This window comes from Talpa occidentalis, unplaced genomic scaffold (genome assembly GCF_014898055.3).
Source record: "Talpa occidentalis isolate TD23 unplaced genomic scaffold, MPIMG_talOcc4v2.1 talOcc4.6, whole genome shotgun sequence".
Classification (NCBI taxonomy): domain Eukaryota; kingdom Metazoa; phylum Chordata; class Mammalia; order Eulipotyphla; family Talpidae; genus Talpa; species Talpa occidentalis.
This window is the reverse complement of record NW_023604972.1, coordinates 64,565,178-64,587,784: the sequence shown is the minus strand read 5'-3', so window position 1 is coordinate 64,587,784 and position 22,607 is coordinate 64,565,178. Positions and strand designations below refer to the sequence as shown.

The 22,607-nt window shown below is 37.9% G+C and overlaps 1 protein-coding gene across 2 annotated transcripts in view; it reads left to right on the top strand.

Annotated features, from left to right (window-relative positions):
• Positions 1-22,607, top strand: part of STPG2 (sperm tail PG-rich repeat containing 2) — a 422,672-nt gene that overhangs the window by 377,992 nt on the left and 22,073 nt on the right. The window contains exon 13 of one of the 2 annotated variants that reach the window (XM_054688086.1): positions 11,960-12,100. In XM_054688086.1, coding sequence (XP_054544061.1) covers positions 11,960-12,088 — 129 coding nt within the window. In that variant the 3' untranslated portion in view covers positions 12,089-12,100. Of the gene's footprint in view, positions 1-11,959; positions 12,251-22,607 lie in introns of those variants that run through there. The other variant, XM_054688085.1, reaches the window with a different exon arrangement.

The window sequence follows — 22,607 nt, the reverse complement described above, 5'->3', positions numbered from 1 at the left end:
AAAGAAGAAATTAAAAAATTCTTTGAATTGAATGACAAGGAGGACACCAATATCCTAAATGTATGGGATGCAGCAAAAGCAGTAATAAGAGGAAAATATATAGCAATAGAAGCTCACATCAAAAAACAAGAAAGAACTCAAAGAAAACAACCTAATCTCGAAGCTCAAAGATCTAGAAAAAGAACAACAAAAAAACCCCAGAACCAGTAGAAAAGAAATAATAAAAACCAAAGCAGAAATAAATGAAATTGAAACTAAAAAAACAATCCAAAAGATCAATGAAACCAAGAGCTGGTTCTTTGAAAAAATAAATAAAATAGACAATCCCCTAGCCAGGCTCACAAAGGAAAAAAGGGGAGAAAGCACAAATACACAGAATCATAAATGAAAGAGGAGAAATCACAACGGACACAGCAGAAATCAAAAGAATAATCAGTAACTACTATGAACAGTTATATGGAAACAAGTTCAACAATCTAGAGGAGATGGACAAATTCCTACAACTCTACAATCACCCAAAGCTAGATAAAGAAGAAATAGAACACCTAAACAGACCAATTACAAGCAGCGAAATTGAAATGGTAATTAAAAACCTCCCCAAAAACAAAAGCCCAGGACCTGATGGATTTACAAATGAATTCTACCAAACATTCAGAGACGAATTAGTGCCTATCCTTCACAAACTCTTCCAAAAAATTGAGAAGGAAGGGACAATACCAAACACGTTCTATGAAGCCAATATTACACTAATACCAAAACCGAATAAGGACAACACAAAAAAGGAAAACTATAGGCCAATCTCCCTAATGAACACTGATGCAAAAATCCTCAATAAAATTTTAGCTATCAGAATCCAACAATGTATCCATAAGATAATTCACCACGACCAAGTTGGATTCATTCCAGGGGCACAAGGATGGTTTAACATCCGAAAATCAATCAACGTTATCCAACACATCAACAAAAAGAAATATAAAAACCATATGATAATATCAATAGATGCTGAGAAAGCTTTCGACAAAGTGCAACACCCATTCATGATAAAAGCCCTTGAAATTCTTGGGATACAAGGAACATACCTCAACATCATAAAGGCCATCTATGACAAGCCAACAGCCAGTATCATTCTCAATGGTGAAAAGCTGAAAGCAATTCCATTAAGATCTGGAACAAGACAAGGATGTCCACTCTCACCACTGCTTTTCAATATAATACTGGAAGTCCTAGCCAGAGCAATAAGACAAGAGAAAGACATCCAAGGAATCCAAATAGGAAAAGAAGAAGTCAAACTATCACTATTTGCAGATGATATGATAATATACATAGAGAACCCCAAAATCTCCACAGAAAAACTAATTCAACTCATCAATCAATTCAGTAAAGTGGCAGGATACAAAATCAACACGCAAAAGTCAGTAGCCTTCCTATACACAAACAATAAATCTGAAGAAGAAGAAATCAAAAAAACCACCCCTTTTATTATCGAAACAAAAAAAAATCAAATATTTGGGAATAAATCTAACAAAAGAGGTAAAGGACCTATACAAAGAAACTATAAAACACTGTTAAAAGAAATAGAAGAAGACACAAAGAAATGGAAAGACATCCCCTGCTCATGGATTGGAAGAATAAACATTATTAAAATGGCCATCCTACCAAAAGCAATATACAGATTCAATGCTATTCCAATCAAAATCTCAATGGCATTCTTCAAAGAAATAGAACAATTATTGATGAAATTCATATGGAATCACCAAAAACCCCGAATAGCCAAAGCTCTACTGAAAAAAAAAGAAGGAAATGGAGGCATCACACTCCCAGACTTCAAACTATACTACAAAGCCATAATCATCAAAACTGCATGGTATTGGAACAAGAACAGACATACAGACCAATGGAATCGAATAGAAAATCCAGAAATAAACCCACAGATTTATGGTCAACTAATCTTTGACAAAGGAGCAAAGACTATGCATTGGAGCAAAGAAAGTTTGTTCAATAAATGGTGCTGGGAAAACTGGGTCGCTACATGCAAAAGAATGAAGCTTGACCACTACCTCACACCATACACAAAAATCAACTCAAAATGGATTAAAGAACTAGACATAAGACCTGAAACCATAAAATACATAGAAGGAAATATAGGCGAAACACTACGGGATTTGCACATCAAAGACATCTTTACAGACACATCACCCAAAGCAGTGATAGTGAAGACAAAGATAAACAGCTGGGACTACATCAAATTAAAGAGCTTCTGCACAGCAAAAGAGACAATAACAAAAACAAAGAGAAACCCCACCAACTGGGAGAACATTTTTGCACCCAACACTAATGATAAAGGACTGATCACAAAAATCTGCAAAGAGCTGATGAGACTCAGCAACAACAAAGAAAATAATCCAGTCAAAAAATGGGCAGAAGAGCTAAAAAGAAACTTCTCTGAAGAGGAAATGAAAATGGCCAACAGACATATGAAAAAATGTTCAACATCACTTGTAATCAGGGAAATGCAAATCAAAACTACCATGAGATACCATCTCACACCAGTGAGAATGGCACATATTAAAAAAACTAGCAACAACAAATGTTGGCGAGGGGTGTGGAGAAAAAGGAACTCTTGTGCACTGTTGGTGGGAGTGCAAACTGGTCCAACCACTATGGAGAGCTGTGTGGAGATTTCTGGACCTACTAAACATAGAGCTTCCATATGATCCAGCAATTCCACTCCTAGGTATTTACCCAAAGGACACAGAAACATCAATTCCAAAGAGCACCTGCACTCCTATGTTTATAGCAGCACTGTTTACAATAGCTAAGCTTTGGAAACAACCCAAATGCCCAAAAATAGATGACTGGATCAAGAAGATGTGGTACATATATACCATGGACTATTACTCAGCATTCAAAAAAGATAAACACATGCAATTTGCAGCAACATGGATGGCACTGGAAGGGATCATGCTCAGCGAAATAAGCCAAAAAGAAAAAGAAAAATACCGGATGGTCTCACTCATAGCAGGAATCTAGAAAACTTAAATAAGGGACCAGGAAAATGAATATAAGAAAGTGAAAATCAAAATCAACAAAAAAACTATGAACCAGAGACACTTTTTGGGGGGTGGGGGGCGGGAGGGGAAGGATTGGGGTCAGAATGGGGCGTTTGCAATTGTATGGGGGAATATAAAAATAAAATTTAATATTTAAAAAAAAAAAAAAAAAAAAAAAATTTAACCTCCCCTATACTAGTAATCAAAGACATTAAATTGTAACAGAGTGGTCCCCAGAAAAAGGGGAGATTCCAGATTTCCTGCCCCACCCAAAGAAGGTTGGAACTGAGCAGAGAACAGAAGCTGGAGAGGAGACTGAAGAAGGAAGGAAGCATGATGGAGAAAAGGAGGAGACCTGAGGAGGCACATAGAGCAGAGAGACATGTGAAGAAACCGCACTTGCTTCTTGGTCCTGCACTGGTTAAAACAGATGTGGGTGAGAGACCCAGGGGAGGGTTAATAATGGTGGCTTTTATCTTTGTTTTGATTTTGCTTTTTTCCTCCCAGGCTTGTCTGACTGTTTGTGACACTTTTCCAACGTTTCCTACCAGAAGATGCTTTAGATTGGTGGCAGGCTTTTGGGCCTTTCTTAGGGCCAGTCCTGTTTGGCTGGATGTTTACCCACGAGGGGATGGGTAACTTTGGGTGCTTGATTTGAAAACTATATTCTTTGTCTTGTCTGTATTACACACTAATTGTGTTAAAGTTCCTTTCCATTAAAGGTCTATATGTTTTGTCTTGATGTGGTAGATGGCAGAACCTATTTAAAGCAGGCAGGTTTGGGGATTCTGGGGTGCCTCTCACCCTGGCCTGTAACAAAAGATCTAGGTAACTAACGATGCATATCAACTGAGTTAAGACAATGTTTTTTTTAAAGATACACAATAATTATAAGTGGGACCCCTGGTGGCACAACAGGTTGAGCACAGCACTGTGAAGCTGTTGGCTGACTTCGCAGCGCCTGTTCAATTCCTGGCTGGCCAGGGAGAATCCCACATGGCACGGCAGACCTCTCCTGCCTCGTCCACTGCCCCGCTCAGCAGTGTCTTCGGTCCTTCTGCCTGTTCTACTCCCTGCTCTGTCTCTGGTGAATTCTCTCACCCTCCCGCACCCACTGGCCTTTACCCCAGTGCTTGTATAAATAAATAAAATCTTAAAAATAAAAATAATAATAAGTACATGATGAAAAGGACAACAGTGTGAATCAGGCATCTTAAAAAAATCAAAATATGATTACATATGGCTCAGTAATTCTGTTAGGTCATCTAAAAAGTGAAAAAAGAAAACAATACAAATTACACATTAAGAATGTTGTATAAAATATGATATATATGAAAACATAACCACTCAGCCACATATTACACAGTCCTAAAATACGTTTTTAATGGTTTGAATAGTTTGGTGAAATCCTTGCATTTTATATACAGTGTTACCATTGCTATGTAACACAAAATAGCTGCAGCAATAACAAGCAAATCCAATAAAGAATATACAGAACAATGATTTTGAAACATATACATGTTTTAAAATCAAACAGATTATGATGCATACCAAATTCTGTCAATTATATAATCAGAACATCAGACTCTCTTCTCTTGGGTCTGGAGGTTGGGCATTGCAGAACATTTAAAGGATAAATATGATTTTAATAACCTTAATTGCTTATAAAAGCAAACACAAAACTTGTCTAGGATTATATTTAGTATTAACAAGTTGTTTCTACCATAACCCTTGAAAATGAGCTAACAAAAAATCACTAACAAAGGAACTCCCGGTGGGCACTGTCCGCAGCCTCTGCAGTGCATTTTCGATTCCTGGCTGGCCAGGGAGATACTCACGTGGCGTGGCAGACCTCTCCTTTCTCACCTGCTGCTCCCCTCAGCAGTGAGTTCGGTCTGTCCACCTGTTCTGCTCCCTGTTCTGTCTCTGGTGAATATTGTCACCCTCCCGCGCCTCTGGTCTGTATCCCAGCTCTTGTATGCTTGCATGAATAAATAAATCTTAAAACAAAAACAAACAAACAAACAAACCAAAAAAACAGGGCCTCCCCTGGTGGCACAGCAGTTGAGTGCTGGGCTGCGAAGCTGCCTGCAACCTCTGCAGTGCCAATTCGATCCCCGGCCCCCGGGCGAGGGTCCCACATCGCGCACAAACCGCTCCTGCTGCCCTCTGCTCCCCTCAGCAGTGTACTTCGTCACTCTGCCTGTTCTACTCTCTGCTCTGGCTCTGGTGAATTCTCTCACCCTTCCGTGCCTCTGACTGTACCCAGTGCTTGTATAAATAAATAAATAAATCTTCAAAAAAAAAAAAAATAGAGCCTCCCAAGTGCTGCAGCAGGTTGAGCGCAGTACTGCAGTACTGCAGAGGCTGCTGGCCAGGGAGATTCCCACATGGCAAGGTGGACCTCTCCAGTCTCGCTTGCTGCTCCCCTCAGCAATGTTTTTGGTCCTTCTGCCTGTTCTGCTCCAGCTCTGTCTCTGGTGAATTCTCTCACCCTCCTGCGCCTCTGGCCTGTACCCCAGTGCTTGTATAAAAATCTTAAAAAAAAAAAATAAACAAAAACAAAAATTACAAAACACCATGAGGAAAAATAAACATGCAAATAGTAGGGGAATTCGTTTCACACAGGACCAATATATTGTTATGGTGCAAACCCAAGGATAAAGAGGATGATCCACATCATGAGCCTTCCCTTATGTGATTCAACAAACTGGGCACGACCCAAAATTAGACACATAGGGAAAAACAAAAAGGTTTATTTACAGAGGGAGTGAGGAAATGGGAGAAGAGAGAGGAAAAAAGGAAAGGAATTTCTTTGGTCAGCACATCATCAGATGCCAACTGTCCTGCCACTGATAGCTTCTGCTGAGCAGAGACTGGAGTGCAAGCAGAAGCTGCACATGGAAGACACCACCTGTTCACTGAGCAACAGCAGAATTTTTGCGTAGGAGTTTGCACATGGTGAAAAGACACAGACACACCTGTGCATTTTAAAGTCCACATGAAAGATCTACTCTGCCCTTCGTTCCCAACAGTCCCCATTCAGTAAGTCAAAGCTGGAATCTGGAGGTTATTCCATAAACAACATGGTAAAACAATATAAATCACCATAAAATACAAATGAATAATATGATTCAATAGAAATCATAATGGAAAATTCTGGAAAACCCACATAAACAAAGAACCACAGACTTCCGACTTCAATTCAATAAATGTAAAGCATGTAAATCATTAGACTTGTCTTTACAAAAAGAGAAAATTGGTTAAGTGAAATCACTAATTTTTCTTACATCCATCTGAAAACTGAAGTTGCAAGAACAGCCAACAATTGGGCCTCCTTGGTGGCTCAGTGGGTTGAACAGCTGTCCGCAAACTCTGCAGCACAGGTTCGATTCCTGGCCAGCCAGGGAGATACCCACATGGTGCAGCAGACCTCTCCTGTCTCGCCTGCTGGCAGCAGTGTTTTCAGTCTGTCTGCTTGTTCTGCTCCCTGTTCTGTCTCTGGTGAATCCTCTCACCCTCCCATGCTCTGGCCTGTATACCAGCTCTTGTATAAATAAAAATTTTTTTTTAAAAAAAAGAACAGCCAACAATCTGAAATCTGAAGTTACATGCTCATCCAGAGAAGTACAACTGAGAACAACCTATATTGCAACAAATTTTCCAGAGGTTTTGTGTGGATTATCCTGAATGTGAAAAAGTCCTGAGGGCTGCAGGATTAATGGGGGCACCCATGAAAGGACTTTCCAATTACCTTGCCATCAGATTCTTCTGGAAAAATCCTTTTATAAACCCAGCAGGGACAGTGGACATTATGAAACATGCTAAGTGTTCTTCATAATGAAGTTCTACCCTATAGGGAAAAGGAGGCTTGATCTGGTGTAATTCTGAAACTGATTTTTTTCCAAAGATTTATTTTTATTTATAGAGGAACTGGGGTACAGGCTAGCGGTGTGGGGGTGTGAGAGGATTCACCATAGACAGAGTGGGGAGCAAAACAGGCACATGTGCCAAAGACACTGCTGAGGGTAGCAGTGGGTGAGGCAGGAGAGGTCTGCCGTGCCATGTGGGTATCTCCTTGGCTGGCTGGGAATGGAAACCACACTGCAGTGGTTGCAGACAGCTTCACAGCACTGTGCTTAACCCACTGCACCACCGGAGAGGCCCCTCTGAAACTAATTTAATTGAAGAAACCTAGGGAGTCATTTTTTTGCAGCTGTACATGTGTTAAGAAGACCATGATTATTAGAACCACACAACGGTGATGTTTTTATGACTATTGATATGTACCTATGCCATAATGCATTTATACTACTTACAAATGTTCTCTGAAATAATTCATTCACCACTGTTTACACCACTACTACGTAGTCACACATACTAGGCACAGTGAGAAAACAATGCTGTAAGAATATGTTCATATTTATTATCTGGGAAATGTAAATTAGAACAATGATAAGTTCCCCACAATACACCTATTAAAATCACTAAAATCAAGTACAAATTGTTGGCAAGAATGTGGAGCAATAAGGAGAGGAACTGATTTCTTCATTGACAGGAAATGCAAAATAGCATAGCTGCTTTAAAAGACAATTTGACACTTTCTTAGAAAGCTAAACATAACCCTACCATAAGATGGAGCAAATCATTTCCCTAGATATTCACTCAAGTAATTTGATTTTATTATCACACACACACAGACAGAAAAAAAAAAACACTGAACACTTGTTAATTTTTTAAAATCTCTCTCTCTATATATATATATTTTTTTTTTCATATAGAAGAACTGGGGTAGAGCCCAGAGATGCAGGAGGTGGGGTGTTAGAGGATTCAGCAGAGACAGAGTGGGAAGCAAATAGGCAGATCTACTGAAATACACTGCTGAGGGGAGCAGCGGACAAGACAGGAGAGGTCTGCTGCACCATGTGTGGGTTAGCTCACTGGCCTGGGATTGATCTCAGGCCATAGTGGTGATTGCACTGAGACTTAAACCCTAGGCCACCAGGGAGACCCTGAGCACATGTTTATAACTGCGGCAAGTGACTAGAGAAACATACAAGTGAACAGAAAATCAATGATACATTTGTGCAATGGAATATTTAGGAAACATTAAAAATAAGAAAGAATGAGCAAAAAGGTCATGCAAAATCAGGACTACTAAATGTAATGTGATATCCTAGATGGAATCCTGAAACAGAAAATGGATATTAGGTGAAAACTAAAGAAATTTGAATGAAATGTGGTCTTGATAAATAATAAAGCGTTATTGCTGCTTCATTAAATTTCAGTATATATTATAATCATTTTAGTTGCAATAGGGAAAAATAGGTGTGGTATATATTGAACATCTCTGTTCTATCTCAGAAATTTTTTGTGGGGACTCCTTGGTGGCACAAGGGGATAAGACACAACCTATGAAGCTATCTGCAGCCTCTGCAACATGGGTTTGATCTCGGCCAGGGAGTAGACACACATGGCACAGCAGATCTCTCCTGTCTTGCTGACTGCTCCCCTTAGCAGTGTATTTCAGTCAATCTGCCTGTTCTGTTCTCCACTCTGTCTCTTGTGAATCCTCTCACCATCCCACATCTCTAGCCTGTATCCCACTGCTTGTATAAATAAATAAATTCTTTTTAAAAATAAAATTTTCTGTAAACACAAAAGTATCCTTAAATAAAAAGTTTATTAAAAATAATTAGGGCCTCCCTGGTGGTGCAGGTGGTTGAGCAGGTTCAATTCCAGCCGTCCAGGAGAAGCCCACAAGGCGCAGCAGACCTTTCCTGCCTCACCCGCTGCTCCCCTCAGCAGTGTATTTCGTCAGTCTGCCTGTTGTGCTTCCTGCTCTGTCTCTGGTGAATTCTCTCACTACCCCCACACCTCTGGCCTGTACCCCAGTTCTTGTATGCATAAATAAATCTTTTAAAGAAGAGAGAGATTGTTTTTAGTTTACATTTTGTTTCAACATTTGTTTTGAAAAAAATTAAATATATGAATTAGCTTATTGTATTTTTATAAAGATTTATTTTGTTTATTTATGCATACAAGAACTGGGGTATAGGCATGAGGTGCAGGGAGTAAGAGGATTCACAAGAGACAGAGTTGGGGAGCAGAACAGGTGAATTTACTGAAATACACTGCTGAGGGGAGCAGCGGGTGAGACAGGAGAGGTCTGCTGGGTCATGTGGGTAGCTGTCTGGCCAGCCTGGGATCAAACTTGTGCTGCAGAGGCTGGTGGTAGCTTGAGTTAACTAACCCTGAGAGTTAACTAACCCTGTTTCACCAGGAGGCTGCTTATTGTATAATTTTTATTCACTCTGCTTTTTTTTCCCTTTCATACTCTTGCAAACTCTCACAAATACATACATATACATCTATTAATTATTATTACCATCATTATCATTATTATATAATATATTATTGTGATTATATTTATTTATTTTAAATATTTATTTTATTTATGCACACAAGAGCTGGAGAATAAGACAGAGGGTTGGGGGAGACCAGAGGGTATAGGCCAGAGGGTTGGTAAGAGGATTCACCAGAGACAGAGTAGGGAGCAGGACAGGAATTTTGACTGAAATACACTGCTGACATGAGCTGTCGGTGAGACAGGAGAGGTCTGCTGTGCCATTTGGGCCTCCTTTGTGGGCGGGGATCGAACCTGTGCTGCAGTAGCTGCCTATTGCTTCATGGTGCTGAGATTTAACCCCTTGTGCCACCAGAGAGGCCCTACTGTGGGTTTATATATTGTGAAACTATTTGAATCTACCAGATTGCTACAATTCTATAATTTTTTAGCTATTATTACCTATAATAGTGTCCTTATTTCAATTTTTCTAATTTTCACAATAAATTCTTTTGCATTTAATAACCATTTCCCTTGAGACTCCTTTAATCTATAATTGTTCCCCAGATTCCAATTTTTGAAGCTCTATGACAAATTAAGTTTCAATATTTGTTTATTCTTTCTTCTATAAACTATTCTTAATCAATAGTACAAAAGTTATCAGCATTATTTGTCCTCTTTTTTCTGACAGTGAGCATTATAATGCATTCTTTTTTATTATGCTACTGTCAAAAGCTCAGACATAGTCAAAGTAAAATTAGGAATCAGCATGTAGTAGTCAGTACAAGTTAAATATGTATACACCAAAAAGAGAGATTACTTTGAGAACCATTGTTTTAAATATTATAGATTTATACTATTTTTAAGATCTGTTGTCATCCAATCTCCCTAAATCTTTTTTTTTTTTTTAAAAGATTTATTTATTTATTTGTTTATACAAGCACTGGGTACAGTCAGAAGAGCAGGAGGGTGAGACTATTCACCAGAGCCAGAGCGGGGAGCAGAGCAGGCAGCAGGTAGCAGGAGAGGTCTGTGCGCCATGCGAGACCCTCCTCCAGTGGCTGGGGAGCAGCAGGGGATCAAACCGAAGCTGCAGAGGCTGTGGGCAGCTTCGCAACCCAGTGCTCAACTGCTGCACCACTAGGGAGGCCCATCCCTAAATCTTTCTTACACTGAGCTTAATTTTAGATCCCTTCAGATCCAGAAGGCTTTGTGGAAAGGTATAGAGAAAATTGGGCAATATGTAGGCACAGAAAGAAGTGATCATGCTCAGCGAAATAAGCCAGAAAGAAAAAGAAAAATACCGGATGGTTTCACTCCTAGCAGGAATCTAGAAAACTTAAATAAGAGACCAGGAAAAAATAATTATAAGAAAGTAAAAATCAAAATCAACAAACAACTATGAACCAGAGACACTCTATGGGGGTTGGGGGTGAGGAAAGGAGGGATTGGGGTCAAAATAAGGGGGTTGTAATTGTATGGGGAACATAAAAATAAAATTAAAATGAAAAAAAAGTTTCATTTATTCTGCTACAAATAATGCCTGATTATCTCCATTTCACTTCTATTTCCCTGTTATATAAATTCAGACATGGTAGTATCTCAACTTTCTCTGGTTCCTACTGTCAAAAACAAAGTTGAAAATTCTCATTTCTAAGTTTGTTTTGTGTGCTGTGCCAGAAATATAACTTTGGGCCTCTTAAACTATTTGATTCCAGTATTTCAACCTCAATGACACTACACAATTTTTTAATTTCTAGAATGAGAATGACAAAATTTGAACTTTCTGAATTTTAGTACTAAATCCAAAATTAATTTAAATTTCTCTATAATGCATTTCTAGCATTATATCTAACAATTACTCTGAAAATTTCAGCAGATTAGTGTCTTATCCCCTTTTTTAAATTTCAATCAATATTTTCTGAAAGGATAAGTATTTTCATTTGAAGAAAGTATTATTTTGAGGATTTTTTAGATATTAATATATGAAAAAAACTATGTACTTCCCTTCTAAATATGGTTTTAGCATCTCCCAAATATTTTGTTCTATCTTAATTTCAGTACATTTTTTGGTAAAAACTATTAAACACTTTATTTTTAAAGATTTATTTATTTGTGCACACAAGAACTGAGGTATAGGCCAGAGGTGCTGGGGGTGAGAGTATTTACCAGAGACAGAATAGGGAACAGAGCAGGGGATCTACTGAAATACACAGCTAAGGGGAGCAGAGAGCAAGACAAGAGAGGTCTACTATGCCATGTGGGTAGCACCCTGGCTAGCTAGGGAGCTGCTGCAGAGTGCAGGGGCTGCTGATAGCTTCACAGTACTGTGCTTAAACAGGTATGCACTAGGGAGGCCCTAAACATACTTCAGTTAAGCTCATGAAGAGCAGCTTGTTGGCATTTAAAGTATATTTATAGGAATCTAAATATAGAATGTATTAATGAATGTTGTTATAACTTATTTTGTACCAATAAATTCATTATTGATTTATGTAAAAAATTATGATTTTTATGAATAATATAATTAAAATATGCTTTCCTTTTGTTTGTATCTTCATAGCTCAGTCCATTTTTAAGACATTCTGTTCTGAAGAAAACATTTAATGTCACTCTGCAAAATCCTTTCCTGAACAAAGACACTTCTGCTATAGAGCAAAGAACAAAAAAAGTGCTCAGAAAGCAAATTTGAATCTACTAGATGGTATGTTTGTTTGTCCTTACTGAAATATCTGGTTGTCACATGTTTTACAAACCATAAATTAAGTATCATACAGAATCTCTGGTTCAGATAACATAATTTCTATAACTTCAAAGCAATATATCTATAACCATTATGTGGCGATTAGTTATGTTTGTGGCCCCAATCAGTAATTAACAATTTATAGTAAAAGAAAATCTGTATGCTGCTAGAAATGAGTTATTTTAAATAAAATAAGTTATTTTATTTCTTTAAATGCGTTTATTATTATTATTTATTGATATTGATTTATAACACTACATATGATTCAGAGGTATAGGTTCACCCTCTTCAGGTGTGTATCACCATACTATACCTTTGTTCAAGGCATGCCTTTGTCCAAGGCATCCAAAGTCCTCCTCCATGGTCCATTGTGGCCTCACCCTACTTTGTTCTACCTAGTGCTCACTCTCTGATGGCCTCAATTCTAGTCAGATTTCTAAGGTTTATTATTGTTTTGTTTTTATCTAACTCTTTGTTTTGTTTTTCTATATTCCACATATAAGTGACGTCATCTAGAAGTGCCATTACATTTTCATTTTTACACATTCTATTTGCCTGTAATGCCATGGCAGTTAATTTAATGATGTAATTTTGACAACCTTTATTTATTTTTAGTTTTAATTATCCTTTTAAATACAAAGATCTCTGAAAATATTAATATTCTTTATTCAGTAGTTGTGGAAGTACATCTCATTGAAACACAAGGCTTTTTGATCAAATTGTAAAATCAAACAAGTTTGAACTAAGAATATTTTCTTATGCAAGTAGATAATAAATATTAAAATATGGGTTAGACACTGGGTATATGACTGTGCATGGTTTAGATTTGATTTTCTTTTTATATGATAGGATTAGATTTGAATTACTGTTGCTATATTCCATACAAAGATGACTTTTCATTTCAGGATCCACACTATCAAGGGGCATTGCTTTATAATAATGTAATGAAATAATATTAATTGCTAGGTAACTCTTTTCTAGACAGAAAAATATTTATGGCTATCAGAATTTGTAAAATTTAATGTCTGATAGATTATTAGAATATTTATTGGAGTAATAGATCAAATTCATATAGATGCTATCAATATATTCTTGATATATCTAGACCTCTAGTATCCTAAATGAGTCACTTAGTCACATGTGACTATTGAGCACTTGAGGTAGGATTATTTCAAATTTAAATATCCACATTTCAGAATAATAAATCAGTAAATTGCAGTTAAAAACAATGATTATAATAATGGCTTATTTTTAATTCCATCCCATACACTTTTATTTCTATTATATAATCATTATGATAGGACAAGGTATCCCATAAGGTCTACTCAAAAGCATTTTTAGTTATTGCAGCATTACTCCATTTAAAACACAATGATTTGAAAACTATATTAATCCATTTAAATCCACTGCCTTGTTTTTTATGCTGAGTGTCAAATGTTTCAATACTTGGGCCTCCCCTGGTGGCGCAGCAGTTAAGCGCTGGCCTGTAAAGCTGCCTGCAGCATCTGCAAAGCCGGTTTGATCCCCTGCGGCTGGCGAGGGTCCCACATGGTGCACAGACCTCTCCTGCCACGCCTGCTGCTCCCCTCAGCAGTGTACTTCGTCAGTCTGCCTGTTCTGTTCCCTGCTCTGGCTCTGGTGAATTCTCTCACCCTCCAGCACTTCTGACTATACCCAGTGCTCGTATAAATAAATAAATAAATCTTAAAAAAAAAGATTCAATTCTTTATCTATAGTTGACCCAATGAGAGGCTTATTGTTATATTCATCTCAATTTACCTACATAATTTTCTGTATATTGTTATTTATTTCTTCTTTTATTTATGTGCTTCTCTTTAGAGGCTTTATTCCTATGTCTACTGAGCTCTTTTTGTTATGTATGTTCATATAGATTTGCTGTTTATGAATTCTCTCAGTTTCTGCTTGTTTGTAAACATCTTTTGTTTCACCTTCATATTTGAAGAATATTTTTCCTGGATAAAAATTTCTAGGTCATAATGTAGTTTGTATATTGCTGTCAGTTTGTACAAATTTTTAGTATACATTTAAAAAATTAACTGGACTCTAATGTGCCTAAGACTTCCTGTCCCCCACATTGACACACCTTTGTGTTTGCTATAGCCCAGGATTGTGTGGGTTGATGTGAACAATTCTCACCTGTTATATCTTAAATTATTACCTTATTACATGCTCTCTTCTTATTTTGATATAACAAAAACAATTTTTTTATTGTGTCTCATATGTCTTGCCAGAGATGTGGAGAGTTCTAATATTCCCCAGGGGAGCAGAACAGGTGGATCCACTGAAATACACTGCTGAGGGTAGCAGTGGGCGAGACAAGTTTGCTCCCTGGTCAGTGATCAAATTCATGCTGCAGTGGCTGTGGACAGCTTCATAGTGCTGAGACTTAACCCCTTGTGCCACCAGGGAGGCCCTGTTTCTAAATCATTTAATAGCATCTTATAGTATTCTTTGAAAAGATATTTTACATCTTTTGATAAATTTATTTCAAGTTTTTTCCTTTTTGATGTGATTATAAATGGATTGTTTTCCAAATATCTCTTATTTTTTGTTTGTTGATTTCATAGGAATGCAAGAGAAATTTGTGTATTTATTATCAAGTTGGCAACTTCGTTGCACTCATTTATTTTGTCTAATATGTAATGTGTATATATGTGTGTATGTGCATATAAATATGCACATACACACATATATGTGTATGTTTTTGATCTTCTATGCATATTATTACATTATCTGCAAACTTTGACAATTTCACCTTTTTTTTTCAATCTAGATTTCTTTTAATTTTTAATTGTCTAATTCCTCTGGCTAAAACATTTAAAGTTAAATTAAATGAAATTGGTAAAATTGGACATTACTATCATGTTCTTAAAAGAAGAGCTTGCAGTTTTTTACCATGATACTAGTTTTGGTTTGTACAATATGTTCTTTTTATATCCACCTTATCACCATTGCTGAATCTTATCAAATACTTTATCTGTATTTATACATACAGCATATGATTTTTTTGTCTTTCCTTTTGTTTATGTAGTTTACTATTATGTATGACTTGCATATGTTGAACCATCCATGCATCCCTGGAATAAATCCCAATTGGTCATGCTGTATGATGTATTTGACCTATTATTCAATTCAGTTGGTAGTATTGAGTTGGGCCTGCAATCTGGGAACCAAACTCCAAGGCAGTTCAGTCCTCAGTTCTTGCCATGGCAAGAAAATAATTCATAGCTGAAACCAGAGTTAGACAGAAAAGCATAAGTTTATTGTAAGATAAGGAAAAGGACAGGAAAGCTCTCTGAACAGAGAGGGGTCCTGTAGTGGGTAGCCACTTATGGACAAGAAACAGGGGTTTATATGCTTTATTTAAAAGTGAGGTGTATGTTGGGGTGAGTCTGCACTGTGAGGTGGGTGATGGGGTGAGTCTGCACTGTCTTTTTGATTGGCAGGGGTCCACTACAGGCTACTCTTTATTTTTTTAAAGATTTATTTATTTATGCATACAAGAACTTGGGTACAAGCCAAAGGTGTGGAGGGTGAGAGGATTCACCAGAGAAAGATTGGGGAACAGAACAGGCAGATTGAGTGAAATACACTGTGAGGGGAGCAGCGGATGTGTCAGGAGAGGTCTGCTGTGCCATGTGGGTAGCTCCCTGGCCTGGGATCGAACTCATGCTGCAGAGTCTGCAGATTGCTTCAAAGGTTGCATCCTAACCCCTTGCGCCACCAGGGAGGCCCCATACAGTCTTCTCTTTAGTTGGTTTTGGCCATTCATCTTCACTTTGGGCTGGAGTCTCCTTGACTAGATTACATCTTATTTTTGAAACACACAAATGGTACTAAACTTGGCCAACAAAGATGTTTGCTCCAGGTTGGGCAACCTGTGGAATTTCCTGTTTTCCAGGGTGTTATCAAGGTTGAGGCCACCGATGGGCCTAACTTTCTACATTCCCAACTTACTACCTCCTTCATTCTCCCCACTAGAGGGGTATCTATGACTGCCCATAGAGGACAGATGTGAAGACCTCTCTGGCTGCTTCCTGTGGCAGTTAGGGATCACCCTCTAGAGTAGGTGATCAAAGGGGCCTCAGTAAATATCTTGAAGGGCATTTATTTGTGGCTCCATTTGCATCACCATTTGTAATCGGACTTTTTTTATCCTGGATGAGACAAATCTATCAACAATGTTAAGGATGCATGGACCAAAGCAAAGTAAAAGAAAGGTTATTACTAAATTGCTGAGAAAAAGCACTAGCCATGTCCATAACTGGGATCCTGCTGAGGAAAACAGTGACTGAAAACAAGTCTGCCCTTTATCTGCCTCTTTTTCAAGAGCCTCATAACTTGGTTCCCTGTCTGGGAATTGAAACTGGGTCACTTTAGTGAGATCACCAGATTTGAGTCAATAGGCAGCCAGAGCTGTTTGTGTCTCTACATTTTGATACTCCATTTAGATACTTACTCTTTGACTGAAACATGTAGTTTGGAGGTCTGTAATTGAGATGAAACTATACAAAAAGATTATAAATACAGGGTCTTAAAAGTCCCAAGTGGAAGAAACTGTACATAAGAAGTTGTGGGATTGTAGTATCCCAGTTACCTGGCATTGTTATAGTCTGAACGTGAAATCATGATTTTTGGGGTTTCTGTACTGTTTCTGTTACCTGCATTGGAAACTAAGAGGGAAAATAGTAGATGTGGAAGCCACTAATTGGATACTGGTTTGGAATTTGGTTATGGAATCCATTCCTCTGTTAGGAAATAGGCACAAATAAAAGACTAAAAATGAATGTATAAACATGTGGCCTTGAGGTGAACAGGGCAGCAGCATTTTAAAGTGTCATGGCTACTTTGGCCATCAATACCAGTGTGGAGAGGTAACTGGTAGATTGGACTAGAGAACTGAAATATAGCAGAGTTGATAGACCCCATATTCACCAAGAGGTGATCTTTTTGCCTGTCAATTCTACTGTCAACTCTACTGTCACCTCTGGCTTCTGCATAAAGACAGTAAATGGGGAAGCCTGTCTCACCTCTGTGATCCTTCAGAAAAAGGTCTTCTCCTCTGCACCTGGTTCTTCATAGGCAGAGAGTTGGAGGTCATCTTGTCCTCCCATCTGGTCTCTGGGCTGCCCCCTCCCTCTCTTGGAAAGTGGGACAGTCCATCTTCCAATGCCCTGTGTGATGTGGCACAAAGGACATGACCTTGGAGACACTTTCTTTGGATACTTGTGACTGAGGTGCCCTGATTTTTGGAAGAAGAAACAAGCTGAGGAATCTTTAAGGTCCCAAATGCCCTGGTGGCCTGTGAGGTCTTGGGTAAGTCTGAGGTGGAATGGCACTGGAAATGGCAGCAATCATATATTTAGTCCTTCACTTGTAATTCTCTCTTTCTCTAATTTTTTCTAGACTGGATGTTCTCCTCCCTGTTATGTAGTCCTTGAAGACTACCTCCAAAAGTATGGGGAAAGGGATCTGGGCCCTTATCCAGTTTACATTAAGCAGGACTGGCTAATGAAGTAAACTGTTAGGATGGTTTTTCTTCTACAGTCTCTAGGACAAGATTAATATTTTTTCATGGTCTCAGTAAGTCTTGCCTGAAATTATGAAAGATTTTCATTAGGCTCCTGAGTAACTTCCTTCAGTTTTGTCACAATTGGCTGACTAAACAATTGTCTTTTGCATGTCTTGAAAGAGGCAAGTAATCATATGGTCTTGCTTCTAAGTCCAGGGTCTGGGAGTTGGTAATTCCATTAGGGGTAAGTGTTAGGGATCTCTTACCATAATATATAAGGTTTTATGAAGTCTTATATACTTTAGAAAACTCCTATTAGTTTAATTACCCAGAGGGACAAAGACTTTTTAAGAGCAGATCTTAAAATTCTCAGCAATGATGACAGGATAAAATTTCTCTCAGCTAATAAAACCTGAGGTTAAAAGAACGCCAAGGGACCTCCCTGGTGGCACAGGCAGTTCAGCGTAGCACTGTGAAGCTGTCCGCAGCCTCTGCAGTGCTGGTCCGATCCCCACCAGCCTCAGAGCAACCCACATGGCGAGCAGACCTCTCCTGTCTTGTCTGCTGCTCCCCTCAGCAGTGTATTTCAGTCAGTCTGCCTGTTCTGTTCCCTGCTCTGCCTCTAGTGAATCCTCTCACCCTCCCATGCATCTGACCTGTACCCTGGCTCTTGTATAGATTAAATAAATAAATAAATAAATAAATAAATAAATAAATAAATAATAAAATAATGCCAAGACTTTTACTTACCTAAACAGTTTTTAGTTTGTTGTGGAAAGCAAGTTAAATCAAAGTTAAGAATATTTTAGTCTTTTTTGCACATGAAAAATTAAAGTTTGTTATCGTATAAGTATATTAAAGATTTTAAAGATAAACTTCACTTCACTATTATGGCAAGTTATTTTACCACATAAAATTTTCCTAAGATACCTGTCTTAGAACTTTAACACTTTCTTTGGTTTCCCATCTTTCACCATTTCATTTTCAACCATTTAATTTTGAGACTAAATTCTTCCCAGCACCTTCAAAATATCCATTCCCAATATATTCATTCTCCTTTAACACACATCTCACCTTACTTGCATTTAGAGTTGTTACATCCTGATTTTCTAACTTTTAGTTGTCAGATATTGTAGTAGCTGTTATACTATAATTCATTTTGACTAGATGACATACACATGCATACATACTTTATTTATTTATTTTTTCTTTTAGGTGATGTGAACTAAAAATTTCAGTTTCTCTACAATAAGAAACAAAATTTATTACAGGAATGGTTTAGGAATCAGATGGTATTCCTAAAGTTGCATGCTTTAAATAGTTCTTCCATATTTCATATCTAGACAAAACATATTCTAGCATGTAAGACCTTCAATAGAAAATAACTTTAATGCAATAAGTGTGTAGTAATTAGTGTATGATAGAAGAGAAAGAGAAATAATATAGTTTTTAAATGAAGTACCCAAAGTAACCCATTCCCTAGTGGTCGAATGCCCAGCCAAACAAGGAAGGACCAAAGCAGGCCGCTGAAGCCCAAAAGCTTGCCACAAATCTAAGCTACCTTCTGATTGAGAGCCATAGAAAGGAACAGAAGGGGCCAGGCAAATCTAGAAGGAAAACAGTAATATAAAAATCAACATTAAGGCTGCCATTTTCAGCCACTCCATGGGTCTCTCGACCATGCCTCTGTCTCTTTCAACTGTCCCTGAAGTCCCTGGTACAAGTCCAAGGCCAAGAAGCAAGCACAACTTCTTCACGTGTGTCTCCTCCCAGTTGTCTTTCTACATCTCTCTCCACTTCTTCTTGGGGCTCAGTTTCACTCTTCTTGGGTAACTAAGGAAACCTGGAACCTCCCCTTTCTATGGATATCATACTATTACAAAACTTAAACCTGAAAGCTTAGTAATGATAGATAAAATGATTTAAAAAAATTCTCATTATTAAACTTATAAAATCTTAGTTTATACCATGTATCTGTATGCATGTGAGAGACCCAATATGCCTTAGGGACCCAGTATGCCCCCAATATACCTTAGTATGTGGTTCTGAATATCATTTTGAATTCCTTAGCTAGGATAATAGGGAAGAAATACTTCAATTAAGGAATTTACTGGGGGAAACAAAAGTACTTCTCCAAGGAGAAGAGATAAGTGGATTAGTCTTACTAGAAAATAATTTTAGCAAGAGAAGTTTAGGTGTAAGCATCAAAAGGTAAATTTCTTTTTGCTGACATAGACTAGATAAATTACACTTTTTTTTTTTGCTGAATACCATTATCTTTTTTAAGAAAAGATAGTTAAACAAAGTATTACCATACAATATTATAACTTTAAAGCATTATTTTTTTTACTATCTATTCTGAAACTTTGGTTTTTATTGGGCAACATTTTTCTTAGCCTGATCAATAAAAATCAGAAACAAGATAATTATCTCTCAGCCCTCAGAAACTATGTGCATGCATATCTCCACATAAATTATTTATTATTTTTTAAATTTTTATATTTTTAAAACAATATTTGCTTCCCCCCATCTCTTCAGGTTGAGTCCCTATAGAATTTCCTTCCCCAAGGCACCGTGCACCATCACCACAGTCTCGTGTTCTCCTCCCTCCCTCCCTCTGATCCCTCTCCCTCTTCCTCCCCTGCAGGATGTCTCTGATTTATAATTGTCTGTTTTTGCTCTGTTGTGTTTTGTAGTGTTATTATTTTTTTTTACACTGATGTTTTATTTGGTTCCCCTATATTCCTGTTATAAGTGAAACCATCCGATATTTTTTCTTTTTCCTTCTGGTAAAGCATTAAATTTTGAACTAGTTCTTGTTTGTCAAAATTCTAGACCACAGTATCAAACTGTTTTTTTCCTATTAAAATTTATATATGCACTATTTTAAAATTTAAAATAGTAACGCTTGGAGACCAAATATATAACTAACAGAGATAGAGTCTCTTGATTTTCACTTAAAATTTTGGCCTTCTGTACTAATTTTAAAAGAAATATTTATAAAAACATTGAGAACTTTAATAAATTCAGTTTTAATAAATTCCTTCAAATAAGAAAACATTCTTTGAGTTTGCATTTTTAAGAAATGAGTTCAGCTTTAAGCTGAGACAGAAGATTTACATTAGTTTCCTAAGATCACATTTTTACATTAATTTTCTAAAGACATTATTGAAGGGTGGGCAGTCTTATTGGAGCCATAACCATTTTTTTAAATATGTATTTATTTATACAAGAACCGGGGTACAGGCCAGATGCGCAGGGGTGGGGATGGGAGAGGATTCAACAGAAACAGAGCGGGGAACAGAACAGGCAGACTGACCAAAATACACTGCTGAGAGGAGCAGCGGGTGCAACAGGAGAGGTCTGCCACGTGCCATGTGGGACCCTCACTGGCCAGCCAGGATGAACTGGCACTGCAGAGAGTGTGAACAGCATCACAGCGCTGCGCTAAGCCGCCTGTGCCACCAGGGGAGGCCCGAGCCATAACTATTTTCAACAAAGATAGCCTAATTCCTTAAATTGCAGATTTTAACCTTTAAGTTATGTGTGATACACTCATTTAGTTAATTTTTTCCCCCACTATGCTTTTATATCAAGGAAGTTTTCAATATAAGATGGAAGTTAAAGATCTTTGAATGATAGAATATATGTCTTATTTTGAAGATTATCAAAATTTTTAAGTTTCAAGGCTAGGGTCATTTTAAAGGCAAGCAGAAAAAAATCGGATTGCTTCCCAAAGTCATTGCTTCTGCTCAGCCCCACTGAGACAGAGCATATGTCTAAGACAAAAAGTGTTTTATTCATGGACCATGAAGAGGACAGGAGAAAAGATAGATTAAGATCTTATTTTGCAGTTTACTTGTTCCTAGACTAATCAAAAATCTGAGGTTTGGAATTTGGCTCACAGAAAGCTGCATTTTCACTCTATTGCTTACTTTTACCAACTTAATTTTACAGAAACTAAACCTTTCACAGCCCCAATAAGCAGTTCAGATAGATTTTTTTTTTTCTTTTTCTCTTTAAACTGAGTCTGGAAGTAGTCCCTTTAAGAATTAGAAAAATAGATTTTTTTTAAACCCATGAAACAGAACAAAACAGTCTCCATGTGGGGCCTCCCCGGTGGCACCAGAGGTTGAGCTCTGGGCTGCAAAGCTGCCCGCAGCCTCTGCAGTGCCCCGGCAGCCGGCGAGAGTCCCACATGGCTCAACAGACCTCTTCTGCCGCCCGCTGCTGCCCTCAGCAGTGTACTTCGGTCCTTCTGCCTGTTCTGCTCCCCGCTCTGGCTCTGGTGAATTCGTTTACCCTTCCGTGCTTCTGACTACCCAGTGCGTGTATAAATAAAATAAAAATAAGTCTTAAAAACAAAAACAAAAACAATCTCCATGTGGACAAAAGGAGAGTCCAGTCCTATCTCTTTTCACCCCCTTCTCTCTCTTTCTCTCACACACACACACCTGGGAGGCAGCAGAGACATACCAATGATCTCAGCACAGGAGCAAAGCTTGAAGCAGCTAGTTGCTGAGGGGGAAAATAAAATGGCAGCTCTCTCCACACCAGTCAGCTGCAGTGGGTACCTCACTTTAGTCCCTAGCATTTCACCTTTTGTCTTACCCTTGGCAAGAGAATTAGTTGGAAAAGGATGTTGAAATTTATATGTGTCTCCTTGGGTCAGAGTTTTCTATTCTCTAGCTTATAGGATAGCCAGAACCATCATTTAAGCTTTGAGAACCAAAGTTGTTCCAATTTTAAGAGTGCGTAAAGAGTGCATGGATGCTAGATGGCTTGTTTCCCATCAGAAAGAATATAATAAAAGGTGTCCCTTACTATGTTTCTTCACCATTCCAAAAGTGTTCCTTTGGCCTGAAGTCATGTGGGGGAAGGTTTAGTGTGACCTTACATAACAAGGAGGGAAGGGGCCTCAGAATGAAATAGCCA